Here is a 26,023-nt window from a genome sequence, read left to right as displayed (position 1 = left end):
ACAGTGTGTCTTGCTGTTTTTGTTATCTCTCCACTTACAGTATAGTGAGTTGCACTGTATTGTGAGCCGAGAGGGTATTTAAAGACAAATTGTTTTTATTCTAACAATTTATTGGCATGTTCTGTTGCTTTCTTAGGCAGTTGTTCAAGGGTATTTTCAGAAAGCAGTGACATGTTTGCAACGCTGCAAAGATATGTTGACAAGGCTGCCAAAACAGGTCAGTGAAATCAGTTCTTTTGTGTCCTTCCAAAAGTTTAATATTAACAAGAAAGAAAGCAGCTTTTCAAGGAGCTACTGATGTCTCAGAAAATTCTGAAAAATACTTATCAAGACAATTCTCTGTACATCTATTCTGTGTCTTTCCTTTGCTTGTTCTTTTGTACTAAGGACATTTGTTTCTTCAAAGTTCACCTGCTCTTGCTGCTTCCTGCAGTTCCCGTTGGCCGGGAATGGTGAACTGCGGCCACTGGGAGCTGCGGGTGGCCGTCCCTGCGGACGGTCAATGTAAACAAACTATCTCGCGGCCCGCCACCAGATTACCCTGACGGGCCGCATGCAGCCTGCGGGTCACAGGTTGCCCACCACTACTCTACAGTGTAAGTAATAAAATCTAAAGGGTTCAGAGTAACAGCCGTGTTAGTCTGTATTCGCAAAAAGAAAAGGAGTACTTGTGGCACCTTAGAGACTAACCAATTTATTTGAGCATAAGCTTTCGTGAGCTACAGCTCACTTCATCGGATGTGTCCGATGAAGTGAGCTGTAGCTCACGAAAGCTTATGCTCAAATAAGTTGATTAGTCTCTAAAATCTAAAGGGATGGATGAAGGCTGAAATATGACTTTTGAAAGTGAAATGTGGTACTGTGCATGTTGTGGTTGAATGGGATTTAACTGGTTTCTGTGAAAATCTCTGCATATCCTTAAGAGTATCTGAGTGTAACTGATTTGAGGAGTTCTGCTTTCATTCTAGTTGCATGGACAAAGCTGCAATCATTGGATGAATCATTAAAGTGACTCATTGGGGTATTTGTATTGCTCCTTTTCATTTCATTTTAAATGTTACATGAAACTCCTCCATTAAGTAATGTTAAACTTGATGGCTTAGGACAGCGGCTCTCAACCTTTCCTGGGAAGGTCTCTAGGTAATGTTTTAAGAGGGAGTTCGGTCAGAGGATGGGTCTTCACCGACTCTGATAATTGAATCTTGAATGTCACTGGATTGATCTGCTTGAGAATCTTGGATGGGCTTAGGTATTGGTGATCCAGCTTAGCTGATGCTCAGGTTGATTTGAGATTCTGAGTTGATAACCAGACCTTGCTGGTTGATAACCGGATCAGATGACCAATGCTAAAGTTAGGTGCAGCCTGGTGACCCCAGTCAGCTTAATGCTTGTAGACCACATCTGCTTGCAGAAGTTCACGCTGTAAAGTGCGTGCTGACTGCTGGCTAGTTGGTTCTGTTAAGACAGGTGTGGGTCAAGAAGCCATCCTCTGTTCTTAGCAGCATTACAATAAGCTGTTGGCAATCTTGATGCCTAGCTGGATAAATGCATCCAGCCCAGTTGGGGATTCTATCTGTGCCACTCCTCCTTGAGTCCATCCCAGCTGGAAGGGACAGCACTGAGCTGCCTTGTTCCAGTTTGTGTCTGTTACCAGGTGCTGAAAATCTGCAGCGTACTGAGCAACCAGCTGGCATCCTTGCTTCAATACCTGGTGCATGGCTTCTGCTGTATGTTACCATTTGGGTTGTTGAAGGTCATTGAAGTGGCTTGGACAAATTCCTTGAACTGACTCAAGAGGGGACTAGATTTCTCAAGCAGTGGAGAATCCCAGGTCAATGCTTCCCCAGTCTGCAGACTAATGACGAGTCCCACTATGGTTTGGTAGGCAGAAAATGACTGTTGGCACAGCAGGAACAGGAACTGGCGCTGGTTTAAGAACCCACAGTATTTTCCACAGTCCCTATCAAGCTTGTCAGACAGTTGGGATCTTGGGTACTCAGGGAGCCTGAGTCACTGATGACGTGGCTTGTGCCTGCGGCACTACATTCTGTGCCTGAAGGGCATGGACCTGGCTTTAATAGATTCTTCAGGGTGCTCGCTAACTCTGCCAAAGAGGCATCAACTTTAGTGTGGTCCATTGTGCAGCTAAATTACATCTTGTCTTTTTGGGCTGCTCAAACTTTCACGGACCAGGGTGTGGGCAGTTATGCCTAGTGATTGGAGCAGTGGCGGTCAGACCTAGTGGTTGGAATCAGTGTCAGAGGCCAGGGGCATTGCTGAGGATCAGAGATGGAGCTAGGAACCAGGGGTCAGGGCCAGAGCTGGGAACTGAGCAGGGGTGGAGCAAGGCTGGGAAGAAGGCATATAGGATCACAGCTGCAGGCATAAGTGTTGAGCCGCCAGCAACTTGCTGCTGCTGCTGAGCTTAAATGCAGACCTATAGCGATCTTGAAGCCAGTTGGGTGGGCTGGGCTGGCCAGTCAGGTGATTCTGCTGCCAAACTGGCTAGCCCCAGGTAGAGCCCTGCAAATCTGCAGATATCCGCTTCATATCCACAGACCGTTTTTGCGGATAGTGGATCGGCTGCAGATACAACTGGGCAGGGTTCTAGTCATTGGTGGCGCCTGGCTCGCGGTGTCCAGCTCGGGCAGCCTGGGGGGCGCAGTATGCTCAGGACTGGCAGCCAGTGGCTGGGCAGCAGATCAGAGTTGGGGCTGTCCAGCACTCGCTCGTCGTGCTACTTCCTGTCCAGCAGCTTGGGCCCCTCAGGCAGTGCCAGCGTCCCCATCATGGCCTGGCGCGGTAGCACTGGCCACGCTCCCAGTCCCAGGCCTGGCCCACCGGCTCCTCGGCAGCAGGGCCTGTCCCCGGCCCTGGGGATTGGAGCGGGCGGGGCCCTGGCGCCCCATCCCTCCAACGCACTGCGATGCAACACGCACTGATCTGCCGTGTGCCATCGCTTGCGAGCCCCCTGGGAGCAGCATGCGATGCAACGCTCCTTCCTCCCAGCAACCCCTTCTGCAGTGCCTCTTCTCCTCGAGACCCGCCCCCACCTTGCCCCTTACCCCCAGTCCCCATCCTCGTGCTGCCTCTTCCCTGTAAGACCCCGCTCCTCCACTCCCTCTTTTCCCCTCCTCCCCCTGTTGCTAGCCCTGTGAGATGGCTTGTTGCTATGGATGTGGGTGCGGCTGTGGATACAGGTAGAAGACGGCTAGTGGATTGGATTGTGGGTTGATCCTGGCAGATTCAGATTGGGTGTGGATCCACGTTTTTGTATCTGCGCAGGGCTCTAGTCCGAGGCTTAACTGAGGTAACTCAGGTTCCTAACACTTACTCACAGAGGAGCTGATGAAGCAGCAGTATTCTGAAATATCAAACATTGGAAGAACCTTTTCGCCCAAACTGTACAGTGCAATAGTTCCTGCTTTTGTGATGGGTTTTTATTCTCTTCCGAGTGTTTAGCTCTCTGGTGTTTCCTATTCTAATTTCTTGTGTTTTTTAGTTGTCCCTGTTCAAGTACTCTTGTTGTATTTATTGATGGAAGTGGGCTGCAACATGTACTCAATCAGTTCTACTGTTATGTGTGACCTTGAGGGATTTATTTATTAATGCTGCTTTAGTTTCCCATAGAACAACAATACAACAATTTTAGTCAGATTCCTTTTCCTCCTATAAAATCAGCTCTGATAGTGGTGGGTGTAGCTTTGATATAAAAAGTATTTTAAGTGTGCCTGAGACTCAACTGCCTTAGATTTCAGAAAGTCATTACAAGAACCTAACAGGAGAAGCACTTTTTTTTTAATTGCAGACCTGTTATCTATCAATCCTCTGCTATAACTTTGGAGTGGAAACCTATGAACAGAAGGGGTATGAACAGAGCTCCTTCTGGCTCAGGTAATGTAAAAAGGAAAACAAAATGCAAAGTATTTTTTTCTGAGAAAATAGCAAATGCGGTTGAAGGAATAGGAAAAAGCAATTTTTAGTTTTTGGATTTCATTGAAAAAATGCAAAATTTTGTTTAAAAAAAATTCTTTGTGGAACATTTTTTTTTGGAAAAAGCAGTTTTCTGATGGGGAAAAAGTTGTTTGAAAATTTTCATATAGCTCTAGTATTAAATGAATCAATCTGTAACCCTTCTGCCAGTCAGAGTTGGCAGGAACAAGGGCCGGGTTCAGTATCTAACGGTTCCTTTTCAACAATACAACACAAAACCGTCTTGAGCCCCCACCCAGTGACCTGCGACAATTACACACCACCCCATGGGCACCACTAAGAGGCCGTATTTCCCTTCTCACAAACACAGAGTCTGAGTTAGCAAAAAACAAAACAAAACTTTTTAGTAAAAGGAGGGAAGTAACTTAGCATTAATTTGGGGTTTATGAACCTTGCAAACAAGGTTCATAAACATAAACTATGAGCGAAAGACCCACCCCGCAAGTAAGTTGGGCAGTGTCCTTTTCCCCTCGGGTTCTTAAGTGGAGCAACCCAAAAGTCTGTTTAACATGCCTGACCCCACTCACAGTTGCTGTTCTTGGTCAGTGCAGCCCCAGAGTTCAGCGGTGCATCTGCAGAGATCACCTCCCACCCTGGAGGGGTGGAGGGGGTGGTAAGGAGGCACATTACATGCGCCGCTGCTCGGGCACTCAGTCGCCACACCTCTCCCTGCCAGCCACCCCACTGGCCACTTGCCACGCCTCTCCACCAGCCACCCTGCTGGCCGCTCCTCTCCACCAGCCGCCTTGCTGGCTGCTCACTGTACCTCTCTGCCAGCCACCCTGCTGGACACTCACCAAGATGTCTCAGGGTCCACCACTTAACACAGCTCTCAGTGATTTCAGCTGTTAGTGGGGGAGCCCCACTGCTGGTGCACACTGGGCAGTCTCTTACATCAGAGACACTGTCCCAAAGCAGGTCTAATTCTTAGACCTAGGTATCATGATTTCAGCTCTGTAGCATATAACAAGACTTTCGGTTGAGTCTAAATTGGTGTTTTTATTACACAGTTGAGAGAGGAAGGGTCAAATGGTGTCTAGGAGCCTTAAGCAGGGCCCACACCACCAGGTGCAAGTACCTGTCCCCACCCCTTCTCAACTCACTGGGTTTTGGAACCCATGTTCCCTGCCTACCAAGTGCTGTTTCGTTGAAGGTGAGTCCCTCCAGCAGGGTATGCCAGGTACAGTTCTGCTGCCCTCGATTCACACAACAAGGGTAACAACCCTTTATTACTCCTGCCCCAATAACAAGGAGACTGGGGATCCAACACCAGCCAAAAGTGATCATTTGGGCAAGCAATCACATCATACTGAGCACTAGGCAGAGTAGGTGTGCCCATGCAAACGAGATCAGCTCCTGAAGTCCTCTTCCACAGCTCATCACAGATGTCAGGAGAGAGCTCATTCAGACTCTGCTTACAAATCTAAAGCTCTGCTTGGCTGAGCAAAGCTAGGCCTACACTCAGCTCAGTGGCATTTCTCTGTTTACAGGCACATCCTTTCATGTCAACCTCAGTGTTATCTCAAAATCAGGAATCCCTTTCACATGGATTTTCATGTTCTGACATGAGGTCCCTTCTTTGCATGTAGAAATATTCATGGTTCTCCTTAATTCTATCCATACCACTTATTCTCCCAAGGAGGCTGTGCTCTAGGGGGATTGTTCCCAGCTATTTCCCCTTTCATAATGCCATAGTGATGGTTGCACCTTAAGAGATGTGGAAAGTGTAGAAAAATGCAGAAAAATAATTCATGTCAGCATTACATGCGTTTGCTAAAAGTAGTCTTTGAATTGCTCATAAAAGAGTTACATACCAAAAGCCATAATTATACTGTTGATGAAAGTTTGTTTCATGTATTAGTTCTCCCTACTTTAGTGTTCTCAGCCACATTCATTGGGCTACAAGGGCTCAGGCAGCTCCACAACTGGCCGGGTGCCTTTACTACTTATTCACTGTTACATGTGACCTTGACAGATTTATTAGATTTCCAATGTTGACATCTTGGAGAGACTCCACAAAACAGCAACACAAATGATTAAGAAGCTGGAGAAATTGGATTATGAGGAAAGATAAAATGAATTGTCTGCCTATTTGGGCTAAATGACAGCATGCTAAGTATCTACATATAGGGTGTAAATTCCAATGTGGGAAAGGAATTGTAAGGGGTGGTAAGGTGGGGACCAAGAAAGCAGTGCAATAAAATTAAGAAAGGAACATTTAGGCTATCAGGAAAAATTATCTTGTGCCAGACTCAGAAAATTAGAATAGATTTTAAAAAAAATTATTCAGAAGAAATCAATTTGACAATGCCTCCTTTAATCTCAAACAATTAATGATCATAGATATTGAGTCAAGGAAGTCTTGAAGTAGTGTTTAGGGTTCATTAAAACTGATATTTTGGAGAACATCTCTTTATTTTGTTCTCTTTACTTAGAAGATGGAATACTAAGTGCTCACAAACACCAGTGAGAAAATCTTTGGAGTACAGAACTAACCATTGCAAAGCACAAACATTTGCCTGGATAGAATGTTATAGCACCATCTAGTGGGATTAATGTTATCTCATACTGAGAAAGTATCAGATCTGGGAATAAATTCCTGTAGACAGAGGCAGATTAAGGTTTTGTGGGGCCTTGGGCCAGAGCATGTGGGGGCCCTCCTCCGCACACTTTCTGCCTGTGGCCCTGCCCAGGGTCCCACACCATTCTGTCCCTTTCCCCCATTCCACCCACAGTCCTTCCCTATTTCACCCGCTCACTGCAGCCCCCCTTTGCTCCTTTCTCCCCCCCACCCCTGTGGCCCCAAGACCAGAGAAGCTCTGTCCCCCGCGGAGGGCGCTGGGGCCGCAGCGGGGAGTGAGAACTCTCCCAGCCCTGAGGCCGCAGCAGGGAGCCAGACCTCCTCCAGTCCCAGGGCGGCAGCTGCCATCCGGGGTCTTGCCGCTGGGGCTTCCTGTGCCTTTTGGGGCTTCAAACGGGGAGTGGGGCCGGGGCGCTGGGGTTTCCCCAGCCCCACCCCACCTCCCAGCACTGCTGCCAGGGAGCAGAGTGGGGTTAGGCGTGGGGGCTTCCCCTGTCTGCTCGGTGCTGCTGCCAGGGAGCAGAGCAGGTTCGGGGTGTGGGGGCTTGCCTTGCCCTGCCCGGTGCTCCTGCTGGGGAGAGGGGTCAGGGCTTGGAGACTCGGCCCTGCCCCGGTGCGTGTCTGCTGGGGGCAGGGCACCCTATTCTGAGGCCCCCCCAGTTGGCTGGGGCCCATTGGCTAATCCACCACTGCCCACAGATGTAATTTGTTTTTGCATCCCTAAAGTTTTTGCACTCATGTCCCATTTGTTACCTAGCTTCAGTTTTATGGAATTACCCACAGGCATTCACCTCAGAGGCCTTTTATACTGTGATTTAGTGTTTAGAACAAGGACTGGGAATCAAGACTCCTAGGTTCTGTTTCTGGATCTGCTACTGATTTGACATGACCTTGAAAGCAGGTCACTTACCTTCTATGTGGTTTAGGGCTTGTCTACACTTGAAACACTACAGTGGCACTGCGGCAGTGGTGCAACTGCACCACTGTAAGCTCTTCAGTATAGACACTACCTGTGCTGTTGGGAGGGGTTCTCCCATCTTCATAGGCAATCCAACTCCCCAACAGGTGGTAGCTAAGTTGACTGAAGAATTCTTCCATTCGCCTAGCGCTGTCTAGACTGGGTGTTAAGTCAGTTTAACTTAACTGCTCTGGGGTGTGGATTTTTCACACCCGTGACTGATGTAGCTGGGTTGACTTAACTTTTTAGTGTAGACCAGGCCTAAATTTCCTCATCTGTATAGTGGGAATGACATTTCTGTTATTCTGAGAGGTATTGGTGACTGCTTGGGTCACACTCCTCTTTGAGCTTAGGGTGAGAATGCACCCTGTAGTTAACATGAGTATCAGAATGTGTTAAACAGAAGCACCTCACCTAAGACAAAATGGGGTTGTGAACCCATCCAGGAGTTTAGATTGAGTGGGCAGAGTGGTTTTGCTGAACAATGTGTGTGTATGAGAGGGAAGGCAGAGCACACACAAACTGAGAACACACAACACAGAGAGAGAGGCAGAGACAAAAAGCAAGAAAGCCAAGCAGCAGTCTGTGAGCACAGCATGACCTGAGAAAAGTCAGTGAGAGCTTTTCAGACTGTTGGCTAAAAAGACTTCGGGGTACAAGCTAAGAAATTGATTCTTTTGTTCTTGGTTTCTCCTGTGTTTGGAGAAGCAGGACTTTGTACATTCCTTGTAAATAAACAAGATTGCATCAAATAAAATATCAGACTCCATCAATTTCTACTTCCAACTGGAACATCTCCAGGGCCCAGAAATTTGACTAGCCACTCAGTTCAAAAAGGGGCAGCACTACGTATCTACCTCAAAGTGGGGTTATGAAGCTTAATTAACTTACTTGAAAACAGCAGAAAGAACTTAGTTTAATTCAGATCTGGGGATTTAGAAGGCAAATTAAATCCTGTCTGTTCTTAGATAATGGTGAAGATTATGTATGATTGTGTGCTCTGTCTTGTTGTCGTCGTCTTGTCCTATGATAATCATATCAGGCTGTGAAGTTCAAGAATGAATTCAGTTACTCTTACAGCGTCCTTTGTAAGGACACCTTGAGCCAAAGTGCTAAATCCGAAGAGTATCACTTTCTTTACCATATGACATTCAAAAGTGTTAGCAGGTGTTAGAGCCTGCTTCTGACACAGCTTGCACAGTTGACATATCTTGGTCCTATCTCTATTGATTTTTATTCCTGTAATGTGCCCAGTCTGCAGTCTCATGGATATTATTAAAGGATATTATTTTCTGATGCTTTTATATCAATCAGAGGATCTTTTATCTTGTGACCATTTATTTTAGCTAATATTTTCCTCTGTGCTCTATGTGGCCCTAATAATCAATGAAATGGAAAAGGTAAGTATGAGTTCACTGCGTAGTCCAGAAAGCTGACTGAGTTCTTCTTACATCTCTTAGCCCATACAATTCTTATCTTTTCTTTTAAACTGTAGCCAGAGCTATGATATTGGGAAAATGGATAAGAAGTATTCTCCTGGGGAAGAAATGCAGGTAAGAAATAAACATACAGAAACTTCTGAATTACACACAGTCTAATAGCAGGATGTCATTAGTGCCAGTCCTGCTCTGCAACCCCCAGTGCCTCTCTTTGCCAGTCTTGGACTTCCCCTCATAGCTCTGCCAGTGGTTATCCATCCTGATCTTTAGCACTTCCTGCTATTTTAGTCCCACAGAATGGTAGTGTAGTGTAAATAATTCTCCACTCGATACTAGGCTGAGTCTGAGACCGAGTCATTGCTATGTGTGTCCTTAGTCATATTTGAACCTAGATTTTCATAAAGACGTAAAGCTTGTGCATTAATACTTTGCTCCAGCTAGTGTATTTGGAGAAGAATTACGTTATAACCCATAGGCTCTGTCTTGACTGGGAAAAGTGGTCAATTTAGGTTAGTTTTAGTGAATGTGGTGTTACTTGATCTTTTCCCTAGTTTAAATGAACTTTGAACTTGACCAGCTAAATTAAGCTAAAGATTATCCTGCATCTACAGAAGGGAAAAGGTCAAGTTTAGGTCAGGCTTAGCTAGCACGTTTACTAAAAGCCTGACCTAAACTTAACCAGTTTACCATGTCAAGACAAATCTTCAGAAGGGATAAGAATACAATTGTTATATGATGGTAGTGCCTAGCAGTCCCAATCAAGGAGCAACACATTGTGCTTGGCACTGTACCTCTAGTAACAGAGAAGACAGTCCCTGGCCCAGTGTGCTTCAGTGAATATTATCCACAGCTTATATTTCCATCTCCTTTATTTCCACTCTTTTGTGCAATATTTAAGTGTTGTTTTTGGTTATTTCATTTGAGTTTAATTATTCACTTTGTCTTTTCTTTCTAGGCTAAAGTGCTGCGGTTATTAGCCACTGTCTATTTGGAGTGGGATTGCGAACAGTATCAAGACAAGGCTCTCAGGGCTATAAGCCTGGCTAACGAGGTTGTAACTTATTGTGATGTCTAAGCAGGCTGGATTGATTTAATACACAAATTTTAATAATGATTTAAATTGGCAAGCAGGAAACCTTGATTTAAATAATTGATTTTAATCTTGTTTTGCATTTGTGTTTTTAGTTATTTTCCTAAAGAAAGGTTGGTTATCATTGGTTGGTAACCATTAAAACATATTGATTTGGAACTAAATATGGCATTTACACTAAATTTTGGTTCTTCTTTTTGCTACCATATATTTGTTTAAACAGTTATATAGCTTAATTTCCATTTATTCAGATTCTCAATTTTTTCATTTTTGTTTTGCACCATTTACTATTTTCTAATATTTCTTATTTACTAGGTTATTATTAATTTTTACTTATGATTTGTGTCAGGCTCTGTTTGGATGGACATTCAGATTACCTTAAATGTGCTGGACACATAGGAAAAAAAGTTTATCAAAACATATTTTGAGATTGAAACTGTTTTATTAAACTGTAGTTAGTGAAGTGAACGGATTGTTTCTAGTCACCATGTTCTTCAAGATTTTAGAATTAATAGATCTCATCCTCTCACACCCAGTGTTTATTCTTAGATTATAAGAGGAAAACAAGCTTTCCTGCTTTTTCAGCTCCCACTGGTTTTTTCAATTTAATGACTAGATCATTCAAAGTTAACTGGTTAAATAAACTCAAGTGAAGAAAATAGTCTCTCTGAACCCGCAGGAAAAGATACTGCTGTCAAAAAACGGTTTCGCAAACTCTGGCTCTAGGTGCTTACTTACCAGTGACTTCCATCAGTTCAGTCGTTCGCCTTTCTTCAAAACTGATAGCAAATATATCCTGCTTAATAGTGTTTTTTATTTAAATTTAAATTATCTTAATAGATGTTAGTAAGTTTTGGTCTTAACATAGGTTGTCATAATTTAAAATTTAATTTTAAATAGGTTTATTTTTAAAAACACACTTGTATTTAATTTAATATTTTTTATTAAAATAAATTGATTTTTTTAAATATTTAAACAAAAACATTGATTTTTGTCTACCTCAGGTCTAAACCATCACCAAAGTCATTTCCAATACATTTGGCTTATACTCACAACACTGTGGGATAAATTCACCCATTGTGTCAAGTATCGGTGGTAGCCGTGTTAGCACTGTATCCACAAAAACAACAAGGAGTCCGGTGGCACCTTAAAGACTAACAGATTTATTTGGGCATAAACTTTCGTGGGTTAAAAATCCACTTCTTCAGATGCATGGAGTGAAAATTACAGATGCAGGCATTATTATAGTGACACATGAAGAGAAGGGAGTTACCTCACAAGTGGAGAACCAGTGCTGACAGGGCCAATTCTATCAGAGTGGATGTAGTCCACTCCCAATCATTGATGAGGAGGTGTCAATTCCAGGAGAGGCAAAGCTGCTTTTGTAGTGAGCCAGCCACTCCCAGTCCCTATTCAAGACCAAATTAAAGGTGTTAAATTTGTAAATGAATTTTAATTTTGCAGTTTCTCTTTGAAATCTGTTTCTGAAGCTTTTTTGTTCAAGTATGGCTACTTTTAAATCTGAAGTCAATGGAGCGCCATCAGAGATAACTTTGGCTCGCTCTATACATTTTGTGTTTTTTCTGATTCATTTGCCATGTTCACAAACTGGTGTAGTGCTGGTAGCTTTCATTAAGAAGAAGCCCTGCTGAATGTGCAGATCATGCATCTGTCTTTCTGCTATGTATTTCCATCAGTAGTAGATGCCTGTTGATAATAATGGTCAGACCATTTTTTTGGCATGGACGCATAAAATCTGCACATACAGAATAGAGTTCAGTGGTGTCCAGCTGAGATGTAGAACACCTGGTTTTTCAAATGACAGACTGGAAGACTATTGCCCTTGGGCCACAGTGTGTGACCATGATAAAATAGTGCTCCTGTAGAATTCTCTTTCCCATATGAACATGTCAAATTAATTTCATTCCTCCTTCCCTTTGGGTTAGCCTGTGCAAATGACGTTTCAGTAGAATTAATCTTTGGCTGGACATCTTTACATTTCCATTTCTTTGGCTTAAAAATGAATTGTAAATTCAAAATTTTGATTAAGATTTTAATGATTTTAAGTAAAAGCTAAAATCCAACTTTACCTGCAGCAAATGCTGTCGAGGCTTTCAGTCAAGTGATATAGTGTGGCTTAGAGGCAATGGAGAATGTATCTTAGGATATCCCCCCATCACCGTAGTATCTGAAGGCCTTACAATCTGTGTGGTAGACAAGTACTATTTATCCTCATTTTACAGATGGGGAACTAGGGCACAAAGAGAGGCAAAATGACTTGTCCCAAGTAACCTAGCAAGTCTGTAGAGGAGCAAGGACCTGAAACCAGGTCTCACAAGTCTAAGGGCATGGCTACACTTGCAAGTTAGAGCGCATTAAAGCAGCCCCGTGCACTCTAACTCACGACGTGTCCACACTGGCAAGGCACGTGGAGCGCTCTGACTCCGCGGCTAGAGTGCTCCTGGTACTGCACCTCGGCGAGTGGAATAACGTTTGATGCGCCCCCGCTGGAGCGCCAGTGTGGACGCCCCGGTCTGTTAATGCGCTCTGATCGGCCTCCAGAAGTGTCGTACAAAGAGCTGGACGCGGTACTTGGGGGTGACCCCACCTCCACTCTGAGTACCACGATGGACACTTCAGAGCCCAGTTCAATAAGGCAGGAGGAGGAGGAGGAAAGCAGGAGCGAGGGTGCTGAGGAGGAGGAAGACACCCTGGAATCCCTAGATGCATACAGCCAGGAGCTGTTCTCAAGCCAAGAGGAAGGTAGCCAGTTGTGCGGCTGGTGCTTGGGGAAGAACAAACACCAGAGGACGTGCCCGGTAAGTGACTTTTATTTTGGGAAGGAAGTCATTTGGTGCGGGCTCTTGGGGCAAGGAGGGTTAGGGCTGCATGCATGCCTAGATGCTTAATAGGGCATTGATGTGCTCTCTCACATCATGGTAATCAGCCTCAGTGATCTCTTCAAAGGTCTCATCCACAACTTGGGCAATGTGCTTGTGCAGGTTTCTCGGGAGAGCCACTGTGGTTCTTGTCCCAGTCAGGCTAACATGTCCATGCCACTGTGCCGTGAGAGGCGGGGGGACCATTTCTGCACACAGACAAGCTGCATATGGGTCAGGGCGGAAGCTGCATTGCAGTAGAAGACCCTCCCTTGCTTCCTAGGTCACCCTCAGCAGTGAGATATCTTCCAGGACGAACTCCTGTGGAAAATGTGGGGACAGTGTTCAGTATAGGGGCTCCCTGCAGCTGTTGGCTCTCCCCAAGGCACAGAAACCCAGAGGACAGTACAGCCGTGAAACAGTCAGTCACGCTTGTGCTTACTCACTATTTTGGGGCTCCCGTGGGTTATATGCGCTCGCTTTGGGACAGGCAAATTATGCTATTGTGTAGACTGTGCTTGCCTTTAAGTAGGGGGGAATCATTGCTCTGTCTGGTGTGAACAATGCTGCCTCTGTTAAATGTTACATTTTGCCTTTATAGATGCAACCTTGAGATCTCAGCCGTCCGAGTTATCACCGTCCGAAAGACTCCAAAAAAATAGGAAGAGGCCACGTAGAAGCAAAGAGGACATGCTGCATGAAGTAATGCAGCAGCCCCTTAACGAGAATCTAAAAGCGTAGGAGTGGAGGAAGAGTGAAAGGAGGATCCGCCAGCAGAATGAGGAGTGCTGGCACAAAAGCGCGGAGCTCTGGCAGCAAAGCACGGATCGGCTGATAAGCATCATGGAGCGCAAAGCGGACTCGATGCAGGTGCTCATAGCACTGCAGACAGAGCAGATCTGCGCCTGCCCCCCTGCTGCAGCCCTTGTCCCAAAACTCTTTCCCTTGTGCCCCCATGTCACCACCAACCTGCTTTCCCCAACATCTGGTTTCTTATTGCCACCAGCTGCTTCCAACACCTGTAGCTTCACCACCCAACCCTGCAAACGACAACCCTTACCCACTGCACTCAACCCCCATCACCAGGCAGTACAGCCACCCTGAAGTGCAGCACTCATTGCACAGCACTCCAGACAGGAAGGCTGAGTATGATAACAGGACATACGCAAATCTGTGATTGTACTGTTCACCACCCCACCTCCTTGCCCTTTCTTTTTCCCAAGCCGTTGTGTTTCTTTTCAATAAATGAGTTTTCTTTTCAATAAATGGATTTTTTGGCTTTGAAAACATTCTTTATTATTGCATGAAGTAAATGATACCTTAGCCCAGGAAAGCAAAAGGCACTGCAAGTCAGTGTAGCAAACACAGATTCCTATTATCATTGGAACCACTGCACTTCACTCCTGTGCAAGGCACCAAACATTACCGGTGGCTTTCAGCCTCAGGTTGCTCCCTCATGGCATCCCTAATCCTTGCAGGCCTGCACTGGGCCCCTCTAATAACCCTGCTCTCTTGCTGTTCAAATTCAGCCTCCAGGTGTTGAACCTCTGAGTTCCATGCCTGAGTGAATCTTTCACCCTTCCCTTCACAAATGTTATGGAGAGTAAAGCACGTGGCTATAACTGTGGGGATGTTGTCATCGGCCAGGTCCAGCTTCCCATACAGAGAGTGCCAGTGGCCCTTTAAATGGCCAAAAGCACACTCCACAGTCATTCTGCACCAGCTCAGCCTGTTGTTGAACTGCTGCTGGCTGCTGTCAAGGTTCCCTGTGTAGGGTTTCATGAGCCATGGCATTAAAGGGTAAGCGGGGTCTCCAAGAATTACAATCAGCATTTCGACTTCCCCTACGGTGATCTTCTGGTCTGGGAAAAACATCCCGGCTTGCAGCTTCCTGAACAGGCCAGTGTTCCGAAAGATGTGTGAGTCATGCACCTTTCCGGGCCAGCCTGTGTTAATGTCAGTGAAATGCCCACAGTGATCCACAAGCGCCTGGAGAACCATAGAGAAATACCCCTTCCGATTAATGTACTCAGAGGCTAGGTGGGCTGGTGCTGGAATTGGAATATGTGTGCCATCTATCGCCCCTCTGCAGTTAGGGAAACCCGTTTGTGCAAAGCCAGCCACAGTGTCATGCACGTTACCCAGAGTGACAGTTCTTCTGAGCAGGACGCGATTAATGGCCCTGCACATTGGGACAGGACCCAGGATGCCCCGCGCCCTCCCTTCCCACAAGCTACAGTGCCAGAATGGGAAGAGGTGCTCTGTGGGATAGCTGCCCATAATGCACCGCTCCCAGTGCCGCTGCAAGTGCTGCAAATGTGGCCACACCAGTGCACTTGCAGCTGTCAGTGTGGACAGACTGCAGCACTTTCCCTGCTGCCCTCTCCGAAGGCTAGGTTTAACTCAAAGCGCTCTACGTCTGCAAGTGTAGCCATGCCCTTACACTATTGTCTAACCACTATATCATCCTTCCTCTCCTGAGAAGTACATGGAAGGTGTCGAAGACTAGGAGGGAAAGTTTGTACTAGATTCTGAAATGCACAGCAATCCAGCGAGGACTGGAGGGAACTGTTTCCACTTTTCCCATGTGTTATAATATTAAGGGAACTTATAATTCTTTTTGCTTTGTTATAAAAATCACACAGATAAACGCTGCAAATAGACATCATCACAAAATGTGCTTGGTTTAGTTTTATTGCATATACTTCACAGAATTTTGCACAATGTTGTATGAGTTAAACAACAAACGTGGCTAAACAACAAAGTAAATGAAACAGTGAGAGGCAAAAAGGCATCCTTTAAAAAATGGAAGTTAAATTCTAGTGAGGAAAATAGAAAGGAGCATAAACACTGGCAAATGAAGTGTAAAAATACAATTAGGAAGGCCAAAAAAGAATTTGAGGGCCTTTTTTTCTGGACTCCAGGTTTCAGGCAGTTTGTTCAAGTGTCAAAGGTTTGAAGGTTCACCCGATCATGGCATGAAACAGTTTAAGTCTTCTGGCTCACATGGCCTCTTGCACCTATGTGGTTCAATAGACCAGACTGCGACTCAGCACTCTGCAGGTCTGGCTGGCATCAGTTTACTTGCCAAGCCGCCCTCAATTGGACTTTGTGGTAAGAATGTCCTCTCATGTCATCACCTACCTAGGTTGGTGGACAGATCCAGCCAATGTATGTGTAGGCATTCCATTTGCCCATTCACAACCAATTCTCTTTAAAGTGACAGATGCTTCAGCCCTGGGATGGGGAGCCCATCTTGGATGTCAGAAGGGACTTGGCATTTTACCCAGATAGAACCAGACATGTTTGGAAATTTTCCCAGCTGTTCATAGCAGTGACTGACAGATTAAGAGGGCAGTCATTGACCCAGAGAATTTCTTCCTGGATTGTATCTTGTATACAAATGTTATGATTTGACTAATATTGCTCTGCCTGTCAGTCACAGCTCATTTAACAAGATCAAAATCAACCTTGGTCGTCTTTCTGGAACAAGTTCTAATTGCAGACATTTGTAAACCAAAAACAACCTGGTCCTCAGTCTACACATTTGCCTCCCACTATGCTGTGGCTCAAGATGGCAGAGATAATGCTAGAGTGGGTTGAGTTGTTCTCCAACCTTCATTGAAATAGACTCTGATTCCACCTCCTATTCTCTGTCTTGTGAGTCACTAAGAGTGGAATGCACATGTGCAATCAATCAAATAAGAAAAAATGGTTACTAACCTGTTCTGTGTTAGTTCTTTGAGATTTGTTGCATATATCCATTCTATGACATGCCTTCCTATGCTTCTCCATCGGAGTTATGGTAAGAAGGAAGAGAAAGAGGCTAGCGAGAACTCTGCTTTTCATACGTGCATGCAGTGGTGCGCACCAGTGGGGGAGCCCTAGCTGCCCAATGGGCACTGCTGAGGGAAAAAGTTTCCAGTGACAATGTGGTGGACGTGCAGACACCAAGAGTGGAATGGACACGTGAAACATGTCTTGAAGAACAATTACACAATAGGTTAGTTACGTTTTTCTCAGGTGCACTTTCTGTTGATAATCAAGTGTGGGAAAGAGGTCATGGCATGCAAACCCATAAGCATTTGAAGTATTAGTCTATTCAGGTTTTTATTTTCCTGCCATCACAGTAGTTTCTAAGCACTGAAGTGCACAGTCTCCTAAACTGCCTGGAATCCTACCTGTTATTAATTCTACATTAATCCAGTCAATTCAAGCCCTTGTAGGGGAGGAATGAATTCTGCCAGAATGTAAACATTCAGAACACTCTCAGCCTTTGTTCTGAAATGTCTATAGATGGATCCAGCAAGATCAGGTTACTGCATTTCACTCTTGAGACCTACTCAGAACCTCTTGGCAACATAAAAATTAAGAAAGAAAAATGAAAATTTAGACACTGAGTGTGTCAGAAATTTGCATCTCCTCCCAGAAGGAAAGATTGCCAGTTACGTAGCCATTGCTTGGGACATTTAAAACTAGATTGGAGAATACTGTGGAGACTATGGGCACGTCTTCACTGGCAACGTGCAGCGCTTTAACGTGGCTTATGGAGTCTCAGCACAACGACTACAGAAAGTCTAAGAAAACCACCTCCAGGAGGGGCGCAGCTCCCAGCACTGGTGCACTGTCTACACTGGCACTTCACAGCGCTGAAACTTGCAGCGCTCGGGGGGGCTGAGTTCACACCCCTGAGCGAGAAAGTTGCAGCGCTGTAAAGTGCCAGTGTAGACAATCCCTGTGTTGTTGGGGGAAAAGCCTGTCCTGGCTAGAATTTCCTGACATTCTTTCATGTTTGTGAATGTGCTGGACTCTTGATAGGATTCAGCTGAAATTGTTTCCTGAGTTTCAAAAAATAATCTGGCTGTTCATATAATGTCATTGTTTTTCAATATGCAGGAGAATATGCATCCAGCTGGGTTTTTCTTGAAAATTAAAATCCTTCTGAAAAGTGGAGCATCTGATGAAGATGTCAGGACAGGTATCACAGCTCCTTATGTAATGTGGTTCAGAATAATGTCATTGTATTCCAGGCCCAAGAAGTAAGAATGAATGATGTGGGAGAGAGTTGAAATTAATCTCTTATCTGTTGTAGAAGGGGACTTATTTGCTAAATGTCACAGCCTGGTTTTGGGATGTATGTGGTGTGGAAATCTGTCTAAAATTATTATAGCAATCCTTGGGAATACAAATGCTATTGAGGGCCTGGTGTAACTTTGAGTAAAAGGAAAAAGTTTCTTTTGCTGCTGAGTGAGTTACATTCATTTGCTGGGGGAGGACTTGTTAGTACTAAGGTAGTGAAAAGACAGCTGTGTAAAAATGTTGGTGGTTTTAGACTTTGGGCTGTATTCACTCAGGGTGAAATTAAATTCTGTGCAGAAGGCCAGCACAGTTACTCCTCTGCTTGTGAGGTAAGATACTACTTCACATGAGTAAGGATGCAGAGTCTGGCTGAGTATAAGTAGAGTGGTCAAGATAGTGATCGGCCATGTGTTGATAAAATAAAGTTCTCCTTCGAGTAGTGTCCCTATGAGTACTCCACTGTAGCTGTGTCCCTGTGCTGCTGATTGGGTGAACTTCGGTAGCAGTGTCTGTTGGGCTCACACATGTGGTACCTCTCCTCATGCTGTGCCAGGAGGCTAGTCAGTGCGCTTGGGCTAACTGTCCTCAGTTCTTTCTCTACCGCCCCAGCTAGAGATGGAGCCATTAACTGTCCATGAGCACGTTTCAGAGTAACAGCCGTGTTAGTCTGTATTCGCAAAAAGAAAAGGAGTACTTGTGGCACCTTAGAGACTAACCAATTTATTTGAGCATGAGCTTTCGTGAGCTACAGCTCACTTTATCGGATGCATACCGTGGAAACTGCAGCAGACATTATATACACACAGAGATCATGAAACAATACCTCCTCCCACCCCACTGTCCTGCTGGTAATAGCTTATCTAAAGTGATCATCAAGTTGGGCCATTTCCAGCACAAATCCAGGTTTTCTCACCCTCCACCCCCCCCCACACAAACTCACTCTCCTGCTGGTAATAGCCCATCCAAAGTGACAACTCTCTTCACAATGTGCATGATAATCAAGGTGGGCCATTTTCTGCACAAATCCAGGTTCTCTCATCCCCTCACCCCCCTCCAAAAACCACACACACAAACTCACTATCCTGCTGGTAATAGCTCATCCAAAGTGACCACTCTCCCTACAATGTGCATGATAATCAAGGTGGGCCATTTCCAGCACAAATCCAGGTTTTCTCGCCCCTCCCCCCCCACATAGACACACAACCTCACTCTCCTGCTGGTAATAGCTCATCCAAAGTGACCACTCTCCCTACAATGTGCATGGTAATCAAGGTGGGCCATGTCCAGCACAAATCCAGGCTTTCTCACCCCCCCCCTTTTTTTTTCCGGGGACACACACACACACACACACACACAAACTCACTCTCCTGCTGGCAATAGCTCATCCAAACTGACCACTCTCCAAGTTTAAATCCAAGTTTAACCAGAACGTCTGGAGGGGGTGGGGGGGGTAGGAAAAAACAAGGGGAAATAGGCTACCTTGCATAATGACTTAGCCACTCCCAGTCTCTATTTAAGCCTAAATTAATAGTATCCAATTTGCAAATGAATTCCAATTCAGCAGTTTCTCGCTGGAGTCTGGATTTGAAGTTTTTTTGTTTTAAGATAGCGACCTTCATGTCTGTGATTGCGTGACCAGAGAGATTGAAGTGTTCTCCGACTGGTTTATGAATGTTATAATTCTTGACATCTGATTTGTGTCCATTTATTCTTTTACGTAGAGACTGTCCAGTTTGACCAATGTAAATGGCAGAGGGGCATTGCTGGCACATGATGGCATATATCACATTGGTGGATGTGCAGGTGAACGAGCCTCTGATAGTGTGGCTGATGTTATTAGGCCCTGTGATGGTATCCCCTGAATAGATATGTGGGCACAGTTGGCAACGGTCTTTGTTGCAAGGATAAGTTCCTGGGTTAGTGGTTCTGTTATGTGGTATGTGGTTGTTGGTGAGTATTTGCTTCAGGTTGCGGGGCTGTCTGTAGGCAAGGACTGGCCTGTCTCCCAAGATTTGTGAGAGTGTTGGGTCATCCTTTAGGATAGGTTGTAGATCCTTAATAATGCGTTGGAGGGGTTTTAGTTGGGGGCTGAAGGTGACGGCTAGTGGCATTCTGTTATTTTCTTTGTTAGGCTTGTCCTGTAGTAGGTGACTTCTGGGAACTCTTCTGGCTCTATCAATCTGTTCCTTAACTCTTCTTTCAGTTGTTAATTTTTAGCTTCTAAAAGTTCTTTAGCCTTCCCTTATCTTTATTTTGGCCCTGCCAGAAGAAAAGAAGAAAAAAGAAAAGAAAAAGGACTTTGTTTTTCCAGTGTCCCTGGTGGGAATGGGGGACCCCGCTGGACAAGGTTATGCTTGGCTCTCGGGGCTTCAAGAAGTGTTATACTTGAGCAAGGTTTCAGAGTAACAGCCGTGTTAGTCTGTATTTGCAAAAAGAAAAGGAGTACTTGTGGCACCTTAGAGACTAACCAACCTACTTGAGCACAGGCTTTTGTGAGGTGTCCGATGAGGTGAGCGTGGCTCACGAAAGCTTGTGCTCAAGTAGGTTGGTTAGTCTCTAAGGTGCCACAAGTCCTCCTTTTCTTTTTGCGAATACTCGAGCAAGGCAATCCCAGTCACGGACAAGCACTCTCAATACATTCGCTGCCTTGGCGGGGGCCACATTCAGCAAAAGTGTTCCCTCTGCCAAGAACTTCGACTGAAATCCCGCAAAGACCAAGAGCTTCACCAGAAGATCATCTTCATGGAGGAGGATCTCCGACCACAGCCCCAAATCAGGCGTGAGTCTTCTTCCCAGCCTTCGACTTCAAAGCATAGTGGGTCGAGAAAGTGGTCTGGGAACTCCTCTCAAAAGCTAAAAAAGAGAGTGGGAAGTCTCCTCAGCGAGCCATGGGATAACTGAAACTGATCACCATCTTGCTCAGTATCCTTGGCACTGCAGGCACTGAGGTCGTCAGGCACCCATACCTCATGGCGACCGTTGGCACCCAGAGCCGCTGATAGGCCCACGTAAACTTTGGTCATGGGCACCGAATCTCTGGTACGGAAGGATAAGGGAAAATGCCCTAAACTGCTCCCAGAATATGAACCGTCATTGGTACCACCGGTGGCACTGACCCAGCTGGCACCAGACAGATTGGCATGGGCAAGGTCTCCATCCCCTCTGGCACCGCCACCGATGCTGGGATGCTCGGTGCCAACAGAACTCCAGCAGACCGGGGACCTGGTTATATTGGAAGTTCAGAACTCGCCGCCCCTCGGTACTGAGACGATGGCACTGAGCCATGGTCACTCAAGAGGTATTTCCCTACAATCCTGGTACGCACCGCCATGGTCAAGCAAAGGATCTGACAGTGAATCAGATGGACTTCTGAGTACTCCTCCGAGGCTCCATATGGGACCCAATACCAACAGAGTCCAGGAATGTACCACCAGATGGCACTGCTGACATCCTGGTATGGTCACCCATGGGCACCTCCACCAGGCCCTATGCCACCACAGTGGCCCTACAGGGACCGCTGGACAGCTCATCGCCAGCCTTCCTCCAGGACACCACGTGTCATCAGAGAACCTCACAGACAGGCTCCCTCAGCTATAGAATCGTGAGCCTCAGTATCCTTAGAGGTTGTGGAGCTGGAGATGGATGCTGAGGAGGAGATTGCACCCAATGCCATATCCTCCTCTTCACTAGACAAGGCGGTCATGCCATCACAACCCCCCATAGCAGATGATTTTCACCTATTCCAGGAGCTGGCAAAGAGAGTGACTGACACCCTTTATATACCATTGGAGGAGGTTAAGGATACTCACCACCAACTTATTGATATCCTCCACGTCTCATCCACCTCCAAAGTCATCCTCCCAATTATGAGGCCATCCTAGACCCTGCTAAGGCTCTGTGGGAACTCCAGGTCTCGATGGTCCTGACTTGCAAGCAAGTGGACAAAAAATACTGTGTCCTCACAAAGGAGTCAGAGTTCCTATTTGCCCACCCACCATCCAATTCCATCATGGTAGATGCTGTGAATTCTCGTGGCTGTCAGCACCACTTTAGAATGATGCCCTACGACAGAGGTTGGTCACGTCTTGATCTCTTTGGTAGTAAAATGTACTCCTCAGCCACCTTTCGGTTCCGAATTGCAAACTACCAGGCACTTCTGGCAAATAATGATTACACAAATTACAGGACTTTATTGATAAAAGTGCCATAGAGCTCCTAGGATTCCTTCAAGGCTATCATCCAGGAAGGCCAACTGGTGGCAAAAACAACTCAACAGTCGACTCTCAACGCTGCCGACATGGCTGCCAGGGCTGTCTCCACTCCGGTGGTGATGAGGTGCGTGTCATGGCTTCACCTCTTGGGTTTCCTGAAGGAGGTGCAGACAATGGTGGAAGACCTCCCCTTTGAAGGGATGAAACTCTTTGCCAAGAAGACCGATGCCTCCCTCCACTCCCTGAAGGGTTCCAGGGCCACTCTCAGATCACTGGGAATTTATACACTGGGGCAAATGAGACGATTCAGCTCACAATACCAACACAGACAGTATTCAGCAGTGTTCCCAGTGCAGCAGCATTCTGAGCCTCAGAGGAAGAAGAGGAGATTCTCGAAGTGGAAGCCCTCAGGCTCCCAGTCCTTGATCTAACTGCCTGCCCTTAAACTCCACTTTTGATGGGGAGGTTGGGGTGCCATGAGACCACTCCTCACCACTGTTCCCTCTAAGCTGTGCACATGCGCACACAGATCCTAAACCCCGTGCACACAGTGAAACACCACATGCACAAAAATTTGCACAGAAGAAATTTTTTACGCACGTGGCCTGTCAAAAATTAGAGGGAATGTTGCCCTCACTATCACCTGTGACCACACACCTATTTGGCCACTGTTTGGCAGCATTCCACAGAGCCTGGGAGTGCATAACATTGGACAGATGAGTCCTAAAGATTGTCAGATCTGGATATTCCATCCATTTCACCTCCTATCTCCTCCACAACACTCTTCCCTGTCCCGCTTCAGGGACCCTTCCCACGGGAGTCTACCATGGCAGGAGATAGACTGCCTCCTGCAGTTAGGAGCCATAGAACCAGTACCTCAACATCTACGAGGCTAGGGGTTCTCCATTCTGTACTTCTTCAGCCTCCCTTACTTTTGGGTATTGAGACCCATCCTGGACCTAAGAACTCTCAATAAGTTTGTCAAAACTCAGATATTCAAGATGGTCACACCATTAACGATCATTCTGTCACTGGAACAGGGAGCCTGGTTTTCAGCCCTCAACTCACAAGATGCCTATTTTTACATCTCAGTACTACTGGCTCACAGACGTTCCCTCAGGTTCACTCTGGGAAACAACCATTACCAATACAGAGTCCTTCCCTTCCGACTTTCATTGCCCCCGAGAGTATTTTCCAAAGTTCTCCGTAGTGGTCACCCATTTAAGATCTCAAGGGATGATGATCTACCCTTACCTAGAGGATTGTCTCCTCAGTGTCTGGTTGCTTCAGAAGGCTCGTCGAGCCACTGAAGAGACAATAACCTTGTTCATGGAACTGGGAGTACAGATCAACTCGCAGAAGTCAACCCTTATGCCAGTGCAATGCCTGGAATTTAGAGGGGCCGACCTAGATGCACTACAAGCCAAAGCCTTCCTACCTCAGGACAGATTTCACTCCCTGGTATCTCTTATAGACACGACTCAATTCAGCCCTCAAGTGCCAGCCAGAATCTTCCTCCAGCTTCTGGGGCATATGCGCTGCCGGCATGGCAGTTATTCCTCATGCCAGACTTCACATGTGATGCCTACAGCTGTGGTTCAGCTTGGTTTACAGACTGAACAGGCACAGTCTGGCCAAACTCTGTCACTACCCACCAGGGTCAAAAACTCCCTGGACTGGTGAAAAGACCCAACCAATGTATGCAAAGGGATCCTCTCCCTACAGGGGCCACCTTTGTCACTCCTTACCATGGACGCATCCCTCCTAGGATAAGGCGCACATTTAAACAGTCTCACAGCACAAGGCAGATGGTCGCTGGCAGAGATCTCCCTTCATATCAATCTCCTCGAACTTAGAACCGTCAGGAATGCCTGCACCAATTTCCTCCTGCTGATAGCAGGCTCACATATAAAGGTCCTGACGGACAACATAGCCTGCATGTATTACATCAATCTCCAAGGAGGAGCCCGATCACCCTCTCTATTCGCAGAGGCAATGAAACTATGGAATTGGTGCATCTCTCACAGTTTCACCTGGGCCACGGCTTACCTCCCAGGCACAATAGCATACAAAGTCAGTTGCACATTCCTGCATGACCACGAGTGGGAGATGCACCCATCAATACTTCAGGGCTTGTTCACACGGCGGGGAACACTGTCCACAGATCTGTTCGCCACTTACCAGAACAAGAAGTGTCCCCGATACTGTTCCAGGGTGGTGATTGGACAACGATCTCTAGGCAATGCTCTCCTCCTTCCATGGGACAAAGACCTTCTTTACACATTCCCTCTGTTTCCTCTTCTGCTGAAGGTCCTGCTCAAGATAAAGAGGATGGGCCTCACGTGATTCTGATCACCCCTACCTGGATGAGACAGACCTGGTACCCTTACCAAATGCAGCTTGTGATGTGCCCACCGATCTCCCTTCTGACCATCCCACACCTCCTCATACAGGACAAGGGGCACACCATGCATCCCAACTTGGGGATCCTCTGACTCAAAGCATGGCTTCTATGTGGTTCCAACTCCTAGAAAGCTCATGCTCAAAGGAAGCACAAGAGCTCCTACTACACAGTAGAAAGTTCTCCACACAATGCACTTACCTGCAGAAGTGGTCCAAGTTCCAGATTTGGTGCATGTCCCAGCAACTCTGTCTAGAGTTGGCAACTCTTCCACATATTCTGAAATATGCCCTGACCCTTAAAAAATCAGGACTATCCCTGAACTCTCTCAAAGTCCACCTCGCTGATTACAGTATTTCACCATTCCATAGAGGGGTACTCGGTAATTTTGCAACTAATCATAAAAAGGTTCCTGAAAGGAATAACAAACATCTTCCCTCAGCCTAGACTTCCCTTCCCCTCTTGGGATCTAAATCTAGTATAAAAGGGCTGACTAGGCCCCCATTTGAACCCATGGCCACCTGTTCGCTAACTCATCTGTCCATGAAAATGGTCTTTCTAGTCGCAATTACCTTGGCTAGAAGAATAGGGGAGATAGCAGCTTTAATGACACATCCTCTGTACATGGTATTCTTCCTGGAGAAGGTCACGCTTAGGCCACATCTGAAGTTCCTCCGTAAAGTGACCTCCTCTTTCCACATGAACCAGTCTATTCACCTTCCCACCTTCTACTCCAAGCCTCACTGGGAAAATAGGGAGGCCATACTACATACTGTGGACATTAGGAGAGCCCTTGCATTCTACCTCGATAGAACAAAAGCCTTCAGGTAATCCCCTAGATTGTTTCTCTCTATGGCAGACAGGTCAGCGATATCAGCCCAATAACTTTCTAAGTGGGTCTCAAATTGTGTTACAGAGTGCAGATTCATTACATGACCCCTCTGGACTCGATCCATACACACTCCACAAGATCAGTCTCTTCATCTGTTGCCTTCTTAAAGCATGTTTCCATCTTGGAGATCTGGAGAGTGGCGACTTGGGCTTTGGTCTGTACCTTCACAGAACGTTATGCGATCACTGAGGACTCTGCCTCTGATGCCATATTTGGCTCCACTGTTCTTTCTTCTGTGACCAATCCGACTCCGAAGTCTCAGCCCTCCACGGGAACACCCGTAGGGACACAACTCGAAGAAGTTACTCACCGTGTTCAGTAACGATGGTTCTTCAAGATGTTCTCCACTACCTTCCCTCCTCCCATCTACTTTGGAGTTCTCACTATGACTCTGCAGTAGAGAAGGAACTGAGGATGGTTAGCTCGCGTGCACTGGCTAGCCTCATGGCACAGCACAAGGAGAGACAGTGCGTGTGTGGGCTCAACAGACACTGCTACTG

The 26,023-nt window shown here is 46.1% G+C and overlaps 1 protein-coding gene across 5 annotated transcripts in view; it reads left to right on the top strand.

Moving 5' to 3' along the window:
- The window catches only part of TEX11 (testis expressed 11), a 138,601-nt gene that overhangs the window by 29,415 nt on the left and 83,163 nt on the right, over window positions 1-26,023 (top strand). For all 5 annotated transcript variants that reach the window (XM_075132610.1, XM_075132611.1, XM_048865185.2 and 2 more), the window contains 5 exons: window positions 137-217; window positions 3,809-3,894; window positions 9,028-9,085; window positions 9,927-10,022; window positions 17,837-17,918. In XM_075132610.1, coding sequence (XP_074988711.1) covers window positions 137-217; window positions 3,809-3,894; window positions 9,028-9,085; window positions 9,927-10,022; window positions 17,837-17,918 — 403 coding nt within the window. The remainder of the gene's footprint in view (window positions 1-136; window positions 218-3,808; window positions 3,895-9,027; window positions 9,086-9,926; window positions 10,023-17,836; window positions 17,919-26,023) is intronic.

This window comes from Caretta caretta, chromosome 9, assembly GCF_965140235.1.
Source record: "Caretta caretta isolate rCarCar2 chromosome 9, rCarCar1.hap1, whole genome shotgun sequence".
In the NCBI taxonomy this organism is placed as follows: domain Eukaryota; kingdom Metazoa; phylum Chordata; order Testudines; family Cheloniidae; genus Caretta; species Caretta caretta.
The sequence above is the reverse complement of the archived record's forward strand: the minus strand, read 5'-3'. Positions and strand labels throughout refer to the sequence as shown.